The sequence below is a fragment of the Thecamonas trahens genome (genome assembly GCF_000142905.1).
Source record: "Thecamonas trahens ATCC 50062 unplaced genomic scaffold supercont1.33, whole genome shotgun sequence".
Lineage (NCBI taxonomy): Eukaryota > Apusomonadida > Apusomonadidae > Thecamonas > Thecamonas trahens.
This window is the reverse complement of record NW_013657647.1, coordinates 215,813-229,141: the sequence shown is the minus strand read 5'-3', so window position 1 is coordinate 229,141 and position 13,329 is coordinate 215,813. Positions and strand designations below refer to the sequence as shown.

The 13,329-nt window shown below is 63.2% G+C and overlaps 4 protein-coding genes across 4 annotated transcripts; 1 reads left to right on the top strand and 3 right to left on the bottom strand.

Annotated features, from left to right (window-relative positions):
* Positions 1–1,056: 1,056 nt before the first annotated feature.
* AMSG_06524 (uncharacterized protein) lies at positions 1,057–2,010 on the bottom strand (the record flags this gene model as incomplete). The annotated part of the gene is made up of 2 exons (XM_013900921.1): positions 1,057–1,421; positions 1,926–2,010. 2 exons carry the CDS (start codon positions 2,008–2,010, stop codon positions 1,057–1,059), a joined length of 450 nt encoding a protein of 149 aa, XP_013756375.1.
* Positions 2,011–2,299: 289 nt separating this feature from the next.
* Positions 2,300–3,934, bottom strand: AMSG_06523 (uncharacterized protein; the record flags this gene model as incomplete). The annotated part of the gene is made up of 1 exon (XM_013900920.1): positions 2,300–3,934. One exon carries the CDS (start codon positions 3,932–3,934, stop codon positions 2,300–2,302), a length of 1,635 nt encoding a protein of 544 aa, XP_013756374.1.
* A 790-nt stretch (positions 3,935–4,724) lies between these two features.
* Positions 4,725–10,733, top strand: AMSG_06522 (uncharacterized protein; the record flags this gene model as incomplete). The annotated part of the gene is made up of 4 exons (XM_013900919.1): positions 4,725–7,697; positions 7,811–8,088; positions 8,142–8,558; positions 8,597–10,733. 4 exons carry the CDS (start codon positions 4,725–4,727, stop codon positions 10,731–10,733), a joined length of 5,805 nt encoding a protein of 1,934 aa, XP_013756373.1.
* On the bottom strand, positions 9,600–13,198 carry AMSG_06521 (uncharacterized protein). The gene has a single exon (XM_013900918.1). The coding sequence runs from the start codon at positions 12,918–12,920 to the stop codon at positions 11,412–11,414; it is 1,509 nt and encodes a 502-aa protein (XP_013756372.1). The 5' UTR covers positions 12,921–13,198; the 3' UTR covers positions 9,600–11,411.
* Between the last annotated feature and the right edge of the window lie 131 nt (positions 13,199–13,329).

The window sequence follows — 13,329 nt, the reverse complement described above, 5'->3', positions numbered from 1 at the left end:
CGTCGTCGTCGTCGTCGTGTCGTGTGTGTGTGTGTGTGTGTGTGTGTGTGTGTGTGTGTGTGTGTCGGTGTGTGTGTGTGTGGAGGGTGAGGTGTACTGTCCGTCCTTCCGTTGCTGTGCCGTGTGGTGGTGGTGGTGGTGGGTGGTGGTGGTGGTGGCTTTGAGGGTTGACCAGATGACTTAGTTGAGAAACCTTTGTGTGTTGACCGAAAACGTTGCTTGTCAGTGGTCTTTGCCAGTGTAGGTGGTATGGAGAGCTCATTTTGGGCCGTATTCACATATGGAAGCAGACAGGACAAAGTTATCATATGTGGGGGGACAATGGTTGGGTGTTTACGTTGTCTTGGAGACGGTGCGGGTTGGGGTTGCAGTTGGTCGGGTGTCACGGTGATGCGTGTGTACCTGTAGAAATGGCATCTAACGCACAGCCTTTCTGTCATCCTGGTCAGCATGCCCCAAGCGTACTTCAGTGATTAACAGCTGGATCAGAAGCGCGCTTGCTGAAACACATGCGGCACGTGCGGGTCGACATGGACGCTGGCCTAGAATCGTTGGCGGACCGAGTGTTTGAGGAGTGAGCGCAGAGGAGACAAACAGCATTAACGTCGATGGCACTGATGACACTCACGTTTATCCTCGAAAACGGATGCGTGGTCCTTGCTGGGGCCGCCACGTTCATTGTTTCTGTCCTCAAGGCAGTCCGCAGCCCGTATCCATCAACGGTGCGGTCATTCGGACTCGTTGTCGCGCACCGCCACCGATCGGCGTCGCATGGCTGCAGCATGAGCGAGTTGCGCGGGCACGGAGCTTGTCTTTGACAACGATAAACACTAGGCGCTTGGTCGAGAGGTTGATAGCGTTGTGGATCTTGGCGGCAATGGACGAGTTTGTCGGTGGTGGCGCCGTTGACGGGCATGATGAGCAACGACAAGGGGCGAATCCGAGAGTCACATGAGTGGCGGGGACTGGAATCGAGGCAGCTGGTGCGTGCGTGCGTGCGTGTGTGCGCTTTAACATTGTCAGATGTGCTTGGGTTGTGACGGGGGCGGCTCAGGCTTACGCGGTGATCTTGATGGTGTGGTGATTCATGTCACCACCGGCCTGGTATCGCTGGGTGTGGAGAGGGCTTGCAGTAGCGAGCTCGTCGGCTTTGAGGAAGCCACGGTAGATTTCCAAGACACTGGAATGGCCAAAGACACGACTGTAGTTGCGCTTGAGATACCAGCCCGGGTTGTCCGCGTCGGAGCCGATCGGCAAAATGGCTCCGGCCTCGTCGCGCTGCACCAGCGTCAACTGTAGTGCTTCGTCGGCCTCGACCAAGACCACAAACACAGGATGCTCAGGCGGATGAGGACATGCATTTGAGTGTGTTTCAATCGAGAGGTGTCCGGAAGCCATGATCTCGAGGATGTTGTCGCGTGCTGTGCCAACCGAAGCAGGAGTGAGTTAGATTATGTTTTCGTTTTTTCTTGGATCAACGATGCGAGGGCCATTGCACCCGTGGGTGTAGGGCACGTGCGGAGGGAGATAATCAGCCAAAGAGAGGTGGCTTGTGCTGGCACGATGTGAGCTTTCTGCGGAACCATAGCGTGGAACCATAGCAGAGTGTCGAGCGGGTAAGGAGAAGGGGATTCGGTATGGGGTGCCCACTGGAGGGCGAGAAAACGCGAGCCGGAAACGGGTTGATGGAGACTACGACACCGCATATCAACGCAGAGGGAGGCATGGGGCATAATGCACGGAGAGTCCCGCTACGTACCTGCTAGCTGCCGGGAAGAAAATGGGGGGACAGGTCAGGTGCAGACATGACTGCTTGTGATTGTGGGCTCGGGCCATGTGGCGGAGGGTGGCGGAGCAGATGCCGTCACGGTCGACCACGACCACTGCAAGCCCATGCTCAAGCTGGTGGGCGAAAGCGGAACGACCATCGACCTGCAACGCGCGATCGATGCTCTCACGGGCGCTCCCGCGGCGCCCGGCGGCGCCCGAGATGAACGTCTTGGTGGCCATGGCTGCCTTTGTCCGCCGCGTGGCCTTCCCGCGAGCGGGTGTGCCGCGAAGTCCTCTACGGTGCCATCGGCAGAGAAGTTCAAGATCCGCTCGGTCCACCACGCCCGACATGAGACGCGTGACGGCCGTCAAGCGACCCGGCCTGTAGTGGGCGATAAGCCTGGCCGCTTCAACCTGTCCCGCGCATGACACGCCCCGCCTGCTGAACGCACACCAGGAGCGCATTCAATCCAAACCGGAAGTGAAGCTCTCCTCATCGAGCCTCCTCGCCCTCGACAGCAGCTTCCAATCACAGCGAGCCGGTCTCGCCAGTCTCGACGCTCTCGGTCTCCAGGCTTTCCTTGAGCTTCCCTTCCTCACCACGACCATGCCGTCCACCCTCCAAAGGCCGCGCGCGCTCCACACGACGCACCCGCCGCCGACGATGGACTCGGACCTTGCGAGCCTTGCGCGGGACCGAGCTGTCGATCGGGCGCTCGCTCTCGCCATACGCTGCCAGATCTTTGATGGCAGAGCGAGCGGACGATGACGACGGCGGCGCCGATGAGCCACAGAGGGTGACAAAGACGTGGTAGATGGTGCGAGCGAGGATGGCAAAGAGAGTGACAAACGACAAGGCGCAGGCGAGGGCGGCGAGCAGGCGGACGATGGTGGTGGGCGTCTCTCTGGCGGCGTAGGTGAGAAAGGCAGTGGCAAAGGCGGTGACGGGAAAGTGATAGGCCCAGAAGGAGACCTTGAAGGTCTTGGTCTTGAAGAACGCACCGGCGCCCGGGATGACCCAGAAGAAGCAGAGGATGGCAAAGTAGAAGTAAATGCGGAAGACCCAGTGGACGCCGGCGGCTTCACCAGCTGCAGCGGCGCCGCTCTCGGCAGTCTGGTACAAATCAGAGAGCGAGCGGGCGGCAATGGCGGCGGCCGACGGCGGGGCGAGGAAGAGGAAGATGATGGGCGATGACTTTTCCTCGGCGCCGATTTCAAACGGGTTCATGAAGAGCTGGAGAAAGGTGACGACGAGGGCAATGGAGCCAGCAACCATGGTAAACTCGAGTGCCGGCCGCATCGAGACGGCCTCGTCGCGCGGCATGGTGCTGCCAAAGGTGGTGAGGAGGAAAAAGCCCACCACAGACATGAGGTTGAGCATGTGCACGTTCCGCGCCGTCGCCGTGTAGATCCATCGATGGACGAGAACCATGTAGAAAACGAGCTGATACGCCGCCGCCAGCATCCACATCCCCACCATGACAGGGCCTGATCGGGTGTCGTCCGGTGCCGCGATGGCTAGCAGCACACTGGCGAGCATCGGCGCAAAGAACAGGTTGATGCGCGCCGGATTGCGGAATTCGCGCGAGACAGTACTCGGTGAGACGATGACCTTGGCCGCGTAGAGCAAGGCAACAGCAGCGAGGGCTAGAAAGCCCACCACCCAGCCAAAGGTGGCCAGCCCGGCCGGGAGGGTAGCAAAGCCTGATGCCGTCGGCAAGCCGATGTTGTCCAGCGCGCGAAGGAGGACAGCATTGGAGCAGAGGCCGAGCGCAAGCGCAAACGACGTGTTGTTCAGCCGAGCGAGCACCGATCCCTGCTCTTCTCCTCCTCCGCCTCTGCCACCGTCACCGCCAAACTGCTTTCGCTCCTTCCCCTCCCATCGCAGCATGACCACGTGGTCCAGTCCCTCCGGATCCTCAGGCGGAGCGAATCGGACGGCGCGCCTGCGGAAGGCCTGTACCTCGGACTCGAGCCGTCTCCGCACATCATCATCTTGATCACTTCCATCATGCTGGCCGTCGTCGTGGCCAACGGCGTTGTTCGCACCACCTCGAGCCTCTCCTCCATAGCCACCGACCTCTTCCAATACGATGCCACCGAGCTGCCCCGTCGCTACCGACATCCCCACCAAGTCATACTCATACTCTTCAGTGCTACTCATGCTCCTGCTATCGACGAGTATTGCCTCCCAACCTCAATCCGCCTTGCCTGTCCCACACCTACACACGCTCCACACGCTCCGCTTGCACCTTTTTCATTTCCCACGAAAAAACGTGCCAATCTCGCCGATTTCGCCGCACCGTTCACATGAGTGACATCCGGTCCACCTGCACCTCGTACGGCCATGTACAAGCCGGGTTACCTATATTACCCACCCATGTACATACGTACCACCACTAGCTATATAGTAGTCGATCAAATTTCTACTCTACGTGTCTAACGTAGCCTTTCCAGCCCGAGTTGGGTACACCTGTGGTCAAGACGATCAACTCATTCAACGCGTGCGTCAAGAGCCAAAGCACTAGCAACCAAAGCCAGCGACCAACGACAGCTACCGCCACCACCAGCCGACCAGTCTCCACACCCATACTACCGGCATAGGTCCACTTGACCCCCCAGGACCTCCCTCTGCCCTTACCCATACCCCGTCCTCCTCCCCCCTCCCCCTCCCCTCCCCCCCTCCCCTTTCTGCGCAGTCTGATTATATTATGGTCCACCGGCAGGTGATAGCAAAGCTCTTGGCGGTGGTGGCTGTCATGGTGGTCCTCTGTCTGAGCCATGACGTGGGCTCAGGCTCGGGCTCTGGTGCGATGGCCTCCCATGTATGTCTCTCACATATTGATGGCGACAATGGTGATGATGGTGTGGGCAGCGTGGGTGTGTGGCAAATTTCCACGTCGGCGACATGCGGTGATGGTGTTCACAGACAGAGTGTCGAGCGTATGGTGCGTATGTCGGACACACAGCTCGTCGTCTCCTCCTCGTCCTCCTCCCCCACGACGTCATCACCAGTGCAGTTGACCACATCAGTCTGCACGGTCAACAACAGCTCGAGCGCTTACGCATCATGGTCGTGCGCGGCGCCGAGCCCGTCCTCCCGCCACATCGTCCCCTCGTCGGCTCTGTTTCTTCCACCGACCTCGCTGCTCCCGGGCTATCTTGTCTATGCCACGGCGGGCAACAGCTCTGTCTTTATAGACGCCATCGTCGTCCCCTCGCCAGCCGAGGGCATGGCCGAGGCGATGGTGTTGGCCGCCGCCGATGCTCACGTTCCGGTCATTGGTGCGGCGAGCAGCCCCGCCCTCACGCTCGCCGCCCTCCCGGGCGCAGGCAGTGCCGGGCTTGTTGCACTGGTGGCCGGCGACGCTGCCGAAGCTGCTGCGGTTATCCTCTCGCTACACGACGGTCCGATGCTTGTCGGTACGACACTCACAACCTCGCCGCACGACGGCATGCTCATTATCTCGGCATCAGTCCCCCTTGGCACCTCGCTCAGCCTCCCGCATAGCTTTAACCGCTCGTCCGGGCCCATCGTGCGTGCCGTTGTCCTCCCATCGGCCATCGTCGTCGGCCCGCTTGCCTCGACTGCCGCGGCTGCGCCTGGCGACAGTATCGTGCTCATCGCCGCCCACGACTGGACCACCATCGCCAGTGTCGTCGTCCCGGCATCGGCCATCGTCGCACCCAAGCCGCTCTCAGCGTCACTCGTTCTCCTCGCCTCACCGACGCAGCTCTTTCTTCTCTCCGCCGCCGGCGATCTCACACCACTTAATCCGGTCATGCCCGTCCCGATCGCCGCGCTTGAGAACCTGGCCGTCTTTCCGCCGCTTGAGCCGGAGTTCGCCAGTGCAGTCATTGTCTACCGTGCGACAGCGTCGTCGTCGTCGCTGCTTTCGACGATCATTGCTGTGCATACTGCCCCGGGCGCAGCGACTGCCACCGTTGTTGGCCGTCCGCGCCGACTGGCGCTGGCGAGCAGCGACGACGGCCCGGTCAGCATCGCCACACTCGCGCCACATCTCGCCGTCGTCCGTGTCCGCGATGCTCTCACTCCCGTCTACAACAGCCACGCCAAGCTTTCGATCAACGCTACAGAGCCGCTCACAGTGTCCATCGGTGACCGCATTGCCGTCTCGCTCGCGCTCTCGTCGTCCGCACCCGGCGTTGATCCATCGCTGCTCGAGCTCTGCCTGTCGAGCGCGGTGGCCGGAGCGACGCTCGACAGCAACGGCCCTACGCTCGTCTTCGAGCCAATCTACACGCCGTCGCCCGGCTCCAACGCCACGTTGGTGCTCGAGTACGGCCCGCCGACTCGGACGACCGAGATCGTCATCGGCGTCACACCGCACATTGTCCCACCGCGCGCGCTTGCGGTGTCGGTCAGCTACACCACCGGGCTGTTGGCGTGGGAGGCGGCCAGGGTGAGCGAGAGCGAGGCGCCAGACGATCTCGTCTACGACGTCTACGCCAATTCGATGCTAGTAGCCGAAGCCGTGGCGCGGCTCAGCATCGAGCTCTCTGACCTCACGCCGGGCACTGAGTACATGTTCCAAGTACTCGCGCGATGGCGCGGGCACAAGTCGGCGCTCTCGGCACCGGTCCTTGCCATTACACGGCTGCTCTGCCAGCCAGGCACGGCGCCACACGCCAACGCCACCTTTTGTATCGGCTGTGCCCAGGGATCGTACGCCGGTGGCGGCCTCGGCTCGTGCATCGCCTGTCCTCCCGGCCGCGACGCGCCGCCGCTCTCAACCTCGATCGCCGACTGCGTGTGCGCGCCGGGTCACACCGGACCGGACTGCGCGCCGTGCCCGACAGGCGCCATCTGCCCCGGCGGAACAGCGAGCCTCCTCGCTGCGCCGGGCTACATGGCGGTGGGATCAGGGCCAAGCCGCACCTTTGTCCGCTGCAGGGTCACCGCCGCCTGCCCCGGGCTCAACGCCAGCGCGTCGTGCGGGATCGGGTACAGCGGGCGGCTGTGTGGAGCATGCGCGCCTGGCTATCGGTGGTTCCAGGGCGTGTGCACCCCGTGCGCCGCGCACAACGGGTGGGCTGCGGCGGTGGTCATTGGTGCCGTCATCGTCGCCTCCACTGTGCTGTACTTCTCCACCCGGATTGTCCCACAGTTTGCGGTCGCCATCGACATCACTGTGGGTGCGCTCCAGCTTCTGGCACTCTACGGCTCGACGGTAGTGCCCACCAGCGACGCTGATCTTCGCGCTTTCTCGCTCCTCGCCATCTTTCGCCTCGAGCTCTCGGTCGTCGACGCCGAGTGTGGCCTGGGCATCTCTGGCGACTCGGCGTACTTTGCCAACTGGCTCATCGCCATCTCATCGCCGCTCTGGATCGCCCTCGCCACCGCTCTCGCCGCTGCCCTCGGCATCGCCTGGATCAAGATCTGGATCCCCACCGTTGGCACCCGCCTCGCCGCCACTCATCCCATCTGGGCTGCGTCGACCATCCTCGGTCGGACCCTCACCCAGGCTTCCATCGCGCCGATCGATCTCATCCGGGCCTCGCTCCGGGTCTGGTACAGTCTCCTGGAGTTCTCCTTCCTCCCGGTTGCTGTCCGTCTCCTCGAGTTCACCATCTGCTCCTCAGCCGTGCCTGGCTCACCCGATCGGTCGGTCCTTGGCCACCCAGGCGCGCTCTGCTACACGCCCGAGTGGTGGTCGTACTTCCCGGTCGTGCTCATTGTCGGCATAGCAGTGGTCATCGGGCTCCCAGCCACGGCCGCCATGGCCCTCGCGCGTCCGGCGACATGGCCGGCGCTCCACATGCAGATTGTCCACCGGCACGTCCCGCCGCACTCGTGGTATGTTCTCGTCTTTTACGCCAGCCACATTGGCCACGCTGCGCTCCACGCCACGCTCCACACCGGAATCAGCCTCGCCGCCGCCCTCCTCCTCATTGGCGCGGCATCGGTGGCGCTCCTCGGTTTTTCTCGCCCTACGCGTCGTCGCTCTTTACGGCATACGACATGGCCGCCACGCTCACCGCTCTCTTCGGCATCCTCTTTCTCGCCATCGGACCTCAGCCTCTACGCGCGACTGTTATCGTCGCTCTCGTCATCGTCTTGCTCCTCGCCTCGGTCGTCGCCTCGGTCATCGAGGGCGCGCGCCTCTGGCTCAAACACTCGACGGCCGCCTCGGCCCTCCTCGCCCGCTACAACGGCGGCGACGGATCGGCCGCCGAGCTCGACAGCCTTGTCTCCTGGAGCAGCGATGAGAGCGATGACGAGGGTGACGACGAGCACGATACTGCACCAGTGGCCACATCGCCACCTTTGGCTCAGACGCTGAAAATGTCCCGCGCGTCCCCGGTCGCGCCCTTCACCGTCGGATCCCGGACCTCATCGCGCGGTGGAGCGCGACATCGGCCGGTGGCACTGGGCCCACGCTCCTCGCCACGCTCTTCGCCCGGCGATCGGCGTCAACTTTGGCGGTGGTGACGACGATTGAGCTGAGCGACGGCTTTGCCAGCGACCTTTACACCACCACCGGTATCCCGCCGCACGTGGCCACCGTCTTTGCCCGCGAGTTTGCCTTTGCGCTCTTCCCAGCCGCCGCCGATCTTGCCGAAGGAGACATCCTGCCCATCCTGTCTTCGGCCGTCGTCGGGCCCTCCGCTTTCGCCGTCGCCATGGGCCAATCGTCGCTTCTTTATGCGTTTCTGGCCGATCTGAGCGGCGCCGCGGACGAAGCCGAGGGCATCCCACTGGTGGCTTTTGCCTTTTCGCCGGGGCGTGGTCGCTGCGGTGCCCGCGGGCGCTGCGATCGGCCTTTGTCTTCTTCCTCCTGCGGTACATCAGCGCTGGGACCAGGGCTGAGACAAAGGCGCGGGCGGACGGGGCGCGGGAGATCATGGATATGACGCCGATCGGCTCGCGACATGCGCGGTTCTCGCCGACCACCAATCGGCGAGCGCTGGTGAAGCGGACGCTACGGGCGTTCTTGGTGCGGGCTGAGAGCGAAGGTGAGCTGACGTGGAAGGCATACGCCAGGTTTGTGAGCCGATGGACGGCGGAGAGCCAGACAAGGATGGGCCTGGTGCTAGGGAGCGGCCACGGTCGGTGGGCGGCCTGGCGCAAGGTCTTTCGCCTACAAACGCCGGCATCGGTGGCGGTTCACTTCTCCGATGATGATCCGCTGATTGTGGCAGTGACGGCGGCGGCGACGGCGGTTGGCTACACCAAGAGCGCCGAGCTCCGGGCGCTGAGCGCGACGCTCTGGCACGTCCACGCGCTCGGCTCCGTCGGCGATGTGCGCCAGCTCCCGCAGCATCTGTGGGAGCAGCTGCCGACCATCGTACCCATCCCGATGGCGCTGATGGCGCGGATGGAGGCGCTCGACGTGGCGCCGCGGATGTCGTCGGCCACGGCCTCGCTCCCGATGGTGGCGGCGGGTGTGGTCTGGGCCTACACCGCGTACCAACGGCTGGCGACGCAGCCGGCGTCTGTCCTCTGGGCGGCGGTGGTGGCCATCACGATGCTCTTTGAGATCAACCACTCGGTCGTGGCTGGCCTCACCGACCCGGCGCATGGCCTGCTCGGTGGCTGGCTGGTGGTCTCCAAGGCGTGTGGCGGGGCGATCCGTGCGCTCCTCCTCTTTGTCTTCCTCCCGCTCCTCGACGCGCCACTCACTGTCATGGCCAACCTCCTCAGCCGGATCTATCCGCGCGGCACCCTCCTCCGCGGACTCATCCCCTCGCGCCGGCACCTGACTGTCTTCCATCGGCTGGCCGGGAGCGCCATCGTACTTCTCGGGCTTGTCCACGGCGTGGCGCACCTGGTGAGCGCAACGCGCGTGGGCGCAGCGACGGCGGCAGAGCGTGAGTCGGCGTTCCCGGCAAGGTCGCGATTGGCGACGTATCGGACAGCTGACTCGGCCATTGAGGTGATTCTGGCCACGTGGCTTGGCTTCTCGGGCCTTCTCCTCCTCATGCTCTTCTCCACAGTGGCGCTCTTCTCTATCCCGCTCGTCCGCAAGGTTTGGTTTGAGCTCTTCTACGGCGTTCACCACCTGGTCTTCCTCGCTACGGCCATCGCCGCTGTACACCCGACAACGTCCCGGACGGCCTGGTTTGCGGGCCTTGGCCTCGGCGCATACATTGTCCACCGGATGATCTCAGTCGCGTCCTCGCTTAAAGCGCACGCCATCTCTGGCGCGGCGCTTACTGCTGGCCGGGTGGTTGCCATCAAGTTCCGCGCCACGCCCGCCATGCACAAGCACCTCGCACCGGGCACTTTTGTCTGGATCAACCTGCCGTGGCTGGCGCGGCGCGAGTGGCATCCGTTCTCCATCGCGTCGTCGCCGCTGGCGGACGACATCACGCTGTACGTTAAGGCCGTCGGCGGCGCATCATCGTGGACGTGCAGAGTAGTGGAGGCGGTGGCTGAGGATGCAAACCGTGTGATTGGGCGTTCGATCCGGGTTGCCGGGCCGTTCCGAACTGACTCGCGCAACGTGGCCGCGTTTTCACACGCAATCCTCATCGCGTCGGGCATCGGGGTGACGCCGTACGCGTCGATTGTCTCAGACCTCATCCACAGGGCTCAGCGTGGAGAGCTAGCGCGCGAGCAGACGATCTCGTTCTGGTGGGTGACCCGCTCGCTTGACGACTATGAGTGGCTGCTTGAGCTGCTTGCTGAGCTGGCGAGCCAGGCCAATGCCGCGCTTTCGCCGTCGCCACATCGGCTCGTCACCGACATCCGGATCTTTGTCTCAGGCGCGTCGCCGCCGTCGTCAGACGATATTCCGACGAGCCTCGCGGCGCACGCGGTCATTGCCGCCGGGCGTCCTCAGTTTCCCTACATGCTCGGCTACGCTGCAGCACATCACACGGCCACCACGCCGCTGGGCGTGTTCTACTGCGGCATCGCGTCGCTCGCGGACGATGTCCGGGCGGCGGCGCGGGCGCTGCCGCACACCGAGTACCACGAGGAGAGCTTTGCGCCGTAGGACTAGCGGCGTGCTTGGAACACAACGATGGCCTTCTCGAAGCGCTGGAGGATTTTGGCGCTGTCGGCCTGTAGGGCGGCGATGTTACACCAGCCAAGTGCTGGTCGCACACTTGCCAAACAACCGCGACTGCTTCTGCTGCTTGGCCGAGCCACCACTGCGCGACGTAATCCTCCCGACACTGCAACCTGCCCGGCATCCCCTGTTGCCGCTGCAGCCCGCTGGCGCGCTTGCTCCACGAAAGGAAGGTAAATGCGAGCTCGAGGTCAACAAGCGCCTCCGCCACACACTCGCCGAGAACGCCCATCACTACTCCTCCGAGCTCGTTCATCACCTCGCTTCGCACCAGATTGACCTCAATTCGTCTCAAGCGTGCCGCCGAAAAGCAGAAAAACCGGAGAGCGTTCTGGCTCGAGCTCGAATGCGAGCCAAAGTCGGCCGACACCTCCTCGCCGTCCGCCGTCGCCACGCTGTCAGTCATCCCGGACTCGAGATTCTCGAGTGTGCCTTCGTCGACACAGTCGATTTCGATGGAGCGGGAAAAAATTGCGGACATGGTTCGCAAAGATGCGAGAGTTGTAGCCGAGGACAGGACCTCAATTTCCCCCAAGAGGTGGCTCGAGACCAAAATAGGCCCCCCGCTCATCTACGACTTTCTCCTTGATCTGGCTAGCAGGACTAGAATCGAAAGGTCTCAACATGAACAGTAAATCCATGCTCAGTTCCTGCTGCAATGGCAGCATCACAAAGCGACGGCGGCCCGCACACGGCGACAAGGACGGCCCGTGCAGGCGAGCCAGTGGCTTGCACTTCGGCGAGCAGTCGGTCCAAATCGGGTCGACCAGGCGTCCATTCGAAGGTAGCGATGGCGGACGAGGACGAGGAGGCCGAGTCAGACGACGACGACGAGATCGACCGTGACGGCGGCGGCGCCGAATGGAAAAACGAGGTCGTGAGCCGGGGGCCGAGAACCCGGCCTGCGTGCTCGAGTGTGGAGCCGATCCACGGCGTGCACACGTCGGCCATGGAGCGCGACGTCCACACAAACGTCACGCGCTGCACAGAGTCTGCTTCAGTGTCCGCGACGTGCTGCAGAATGCTAGCCATGGGCGTGACGCCCACTCCGCCAGCCACAAGCACCACGTGGCTGCACTGCGCGAGTGCGGCATGCGAGAGGCTCAGCTCGCCATATGCCCCGTCGATCCAGATGCTCGGACTAGCGCCCCGCTCCGCGAGCGCGTGCAGCTTCGCCGTCCACGATTGGGCATGCGTGTGGTGGACCACCTTGACGATGAACCGGACGTGCCGAGTGCTCGGCTCGAAATCGACCACCGAGAATGGATGCCACGCCGCCCACGCCACCGAACCGACGCGAAGGAACGCATAGCTTCCCGGACGCGGTGCGGCCCACTCGTGGGGCCACATAAGGGATATTTCTGTTGCTTCGCCGGGAAGCACCGAGAGCTTGGCACGCCGCCGTCCACGCCACGCGCGCACTGTGCGGGCCAATAGGAGAGCGAGCCAGAGCGATCCAGGAACGGCGAGGTAGAGCGCGATGCCTGGGACGTGCACGAGCGCAGCGATCACGGCGGGGACCTGGAGCCAATGCAGGGCACGGAAGACTCCAAAGTGATGGCGACGAATGGTGGGCAATGCCCCGACACCCATGACCGCAAACAAGCCGAGCGCTACCGCGCCCGCAAGCGAGACCCCGCCGACCGAGAAATGGCCGAACTTCGTGCGAATCGCCATCCACGCCCCGTGCGCGCTCGCGACTGTCAGAAAAACAGCGCCGAACACGCGATGGAACTTGAGGCGCCGCTCAAACGGCAGGACGCGCCCCGCCACCCACCGGTCGAGGCCGGGGTAGCGGAGCACAGGAAGGTACATGAGCGCGAGGCAGAGCTTGGCAAGCTTGCCGAGGACGAACGGCCCGAGATAGCTGCTCTTGTCGGCCGAGACGACCTTGTGCCCGTCGCCAACGCCGACCCACGTCGCCGTGGCGGCGAAAAGAGCGAGGTACGCAAGCACGCCAATGCCAAACACAACCTCGGCCCGCCGGACGTTGAGCATCCTCACGAACGACGAGGGTTTCGTGCGGATGGCGCCCACGCCCGCAAGCACGCACCAGAGTACAACGACCCCGAGACCCGCCACGCCCACGTCCATCTTGATCGACGCCCCCATTGCCGCCCGATGCCATGAGAGAGGTACGTTGGTTCAATTTGTTTACGCTGGCGTCCGTTGCACACCAAGCCGCCGTGGTGGAGCCGGTGGAGCACACAGCGAATTCTTTGCATCGTCCGCGGCCCAACAGTCCTACAGGTCTGACACCAGCTGTAGTTCCTGGTGTTCAGATCGACAATCAGGGATGCATTCAACCACAAATCAAGCGGAACTGGATCCATGTGGGGTAGGCGAGAACAACGTTCAATTTATTCCAACGATTGCCATGTGGAGCGAATGTGGAGTGTGGAGCAGGTGGAGCAAAGTGGAACCAATGTGGAGAACGACCGACAGCATGACTACCAACGATCCGAGGAAGTCACCTGACTCACCTCATCCTCCCCAAACACCTACATCATCTGCATCAAGC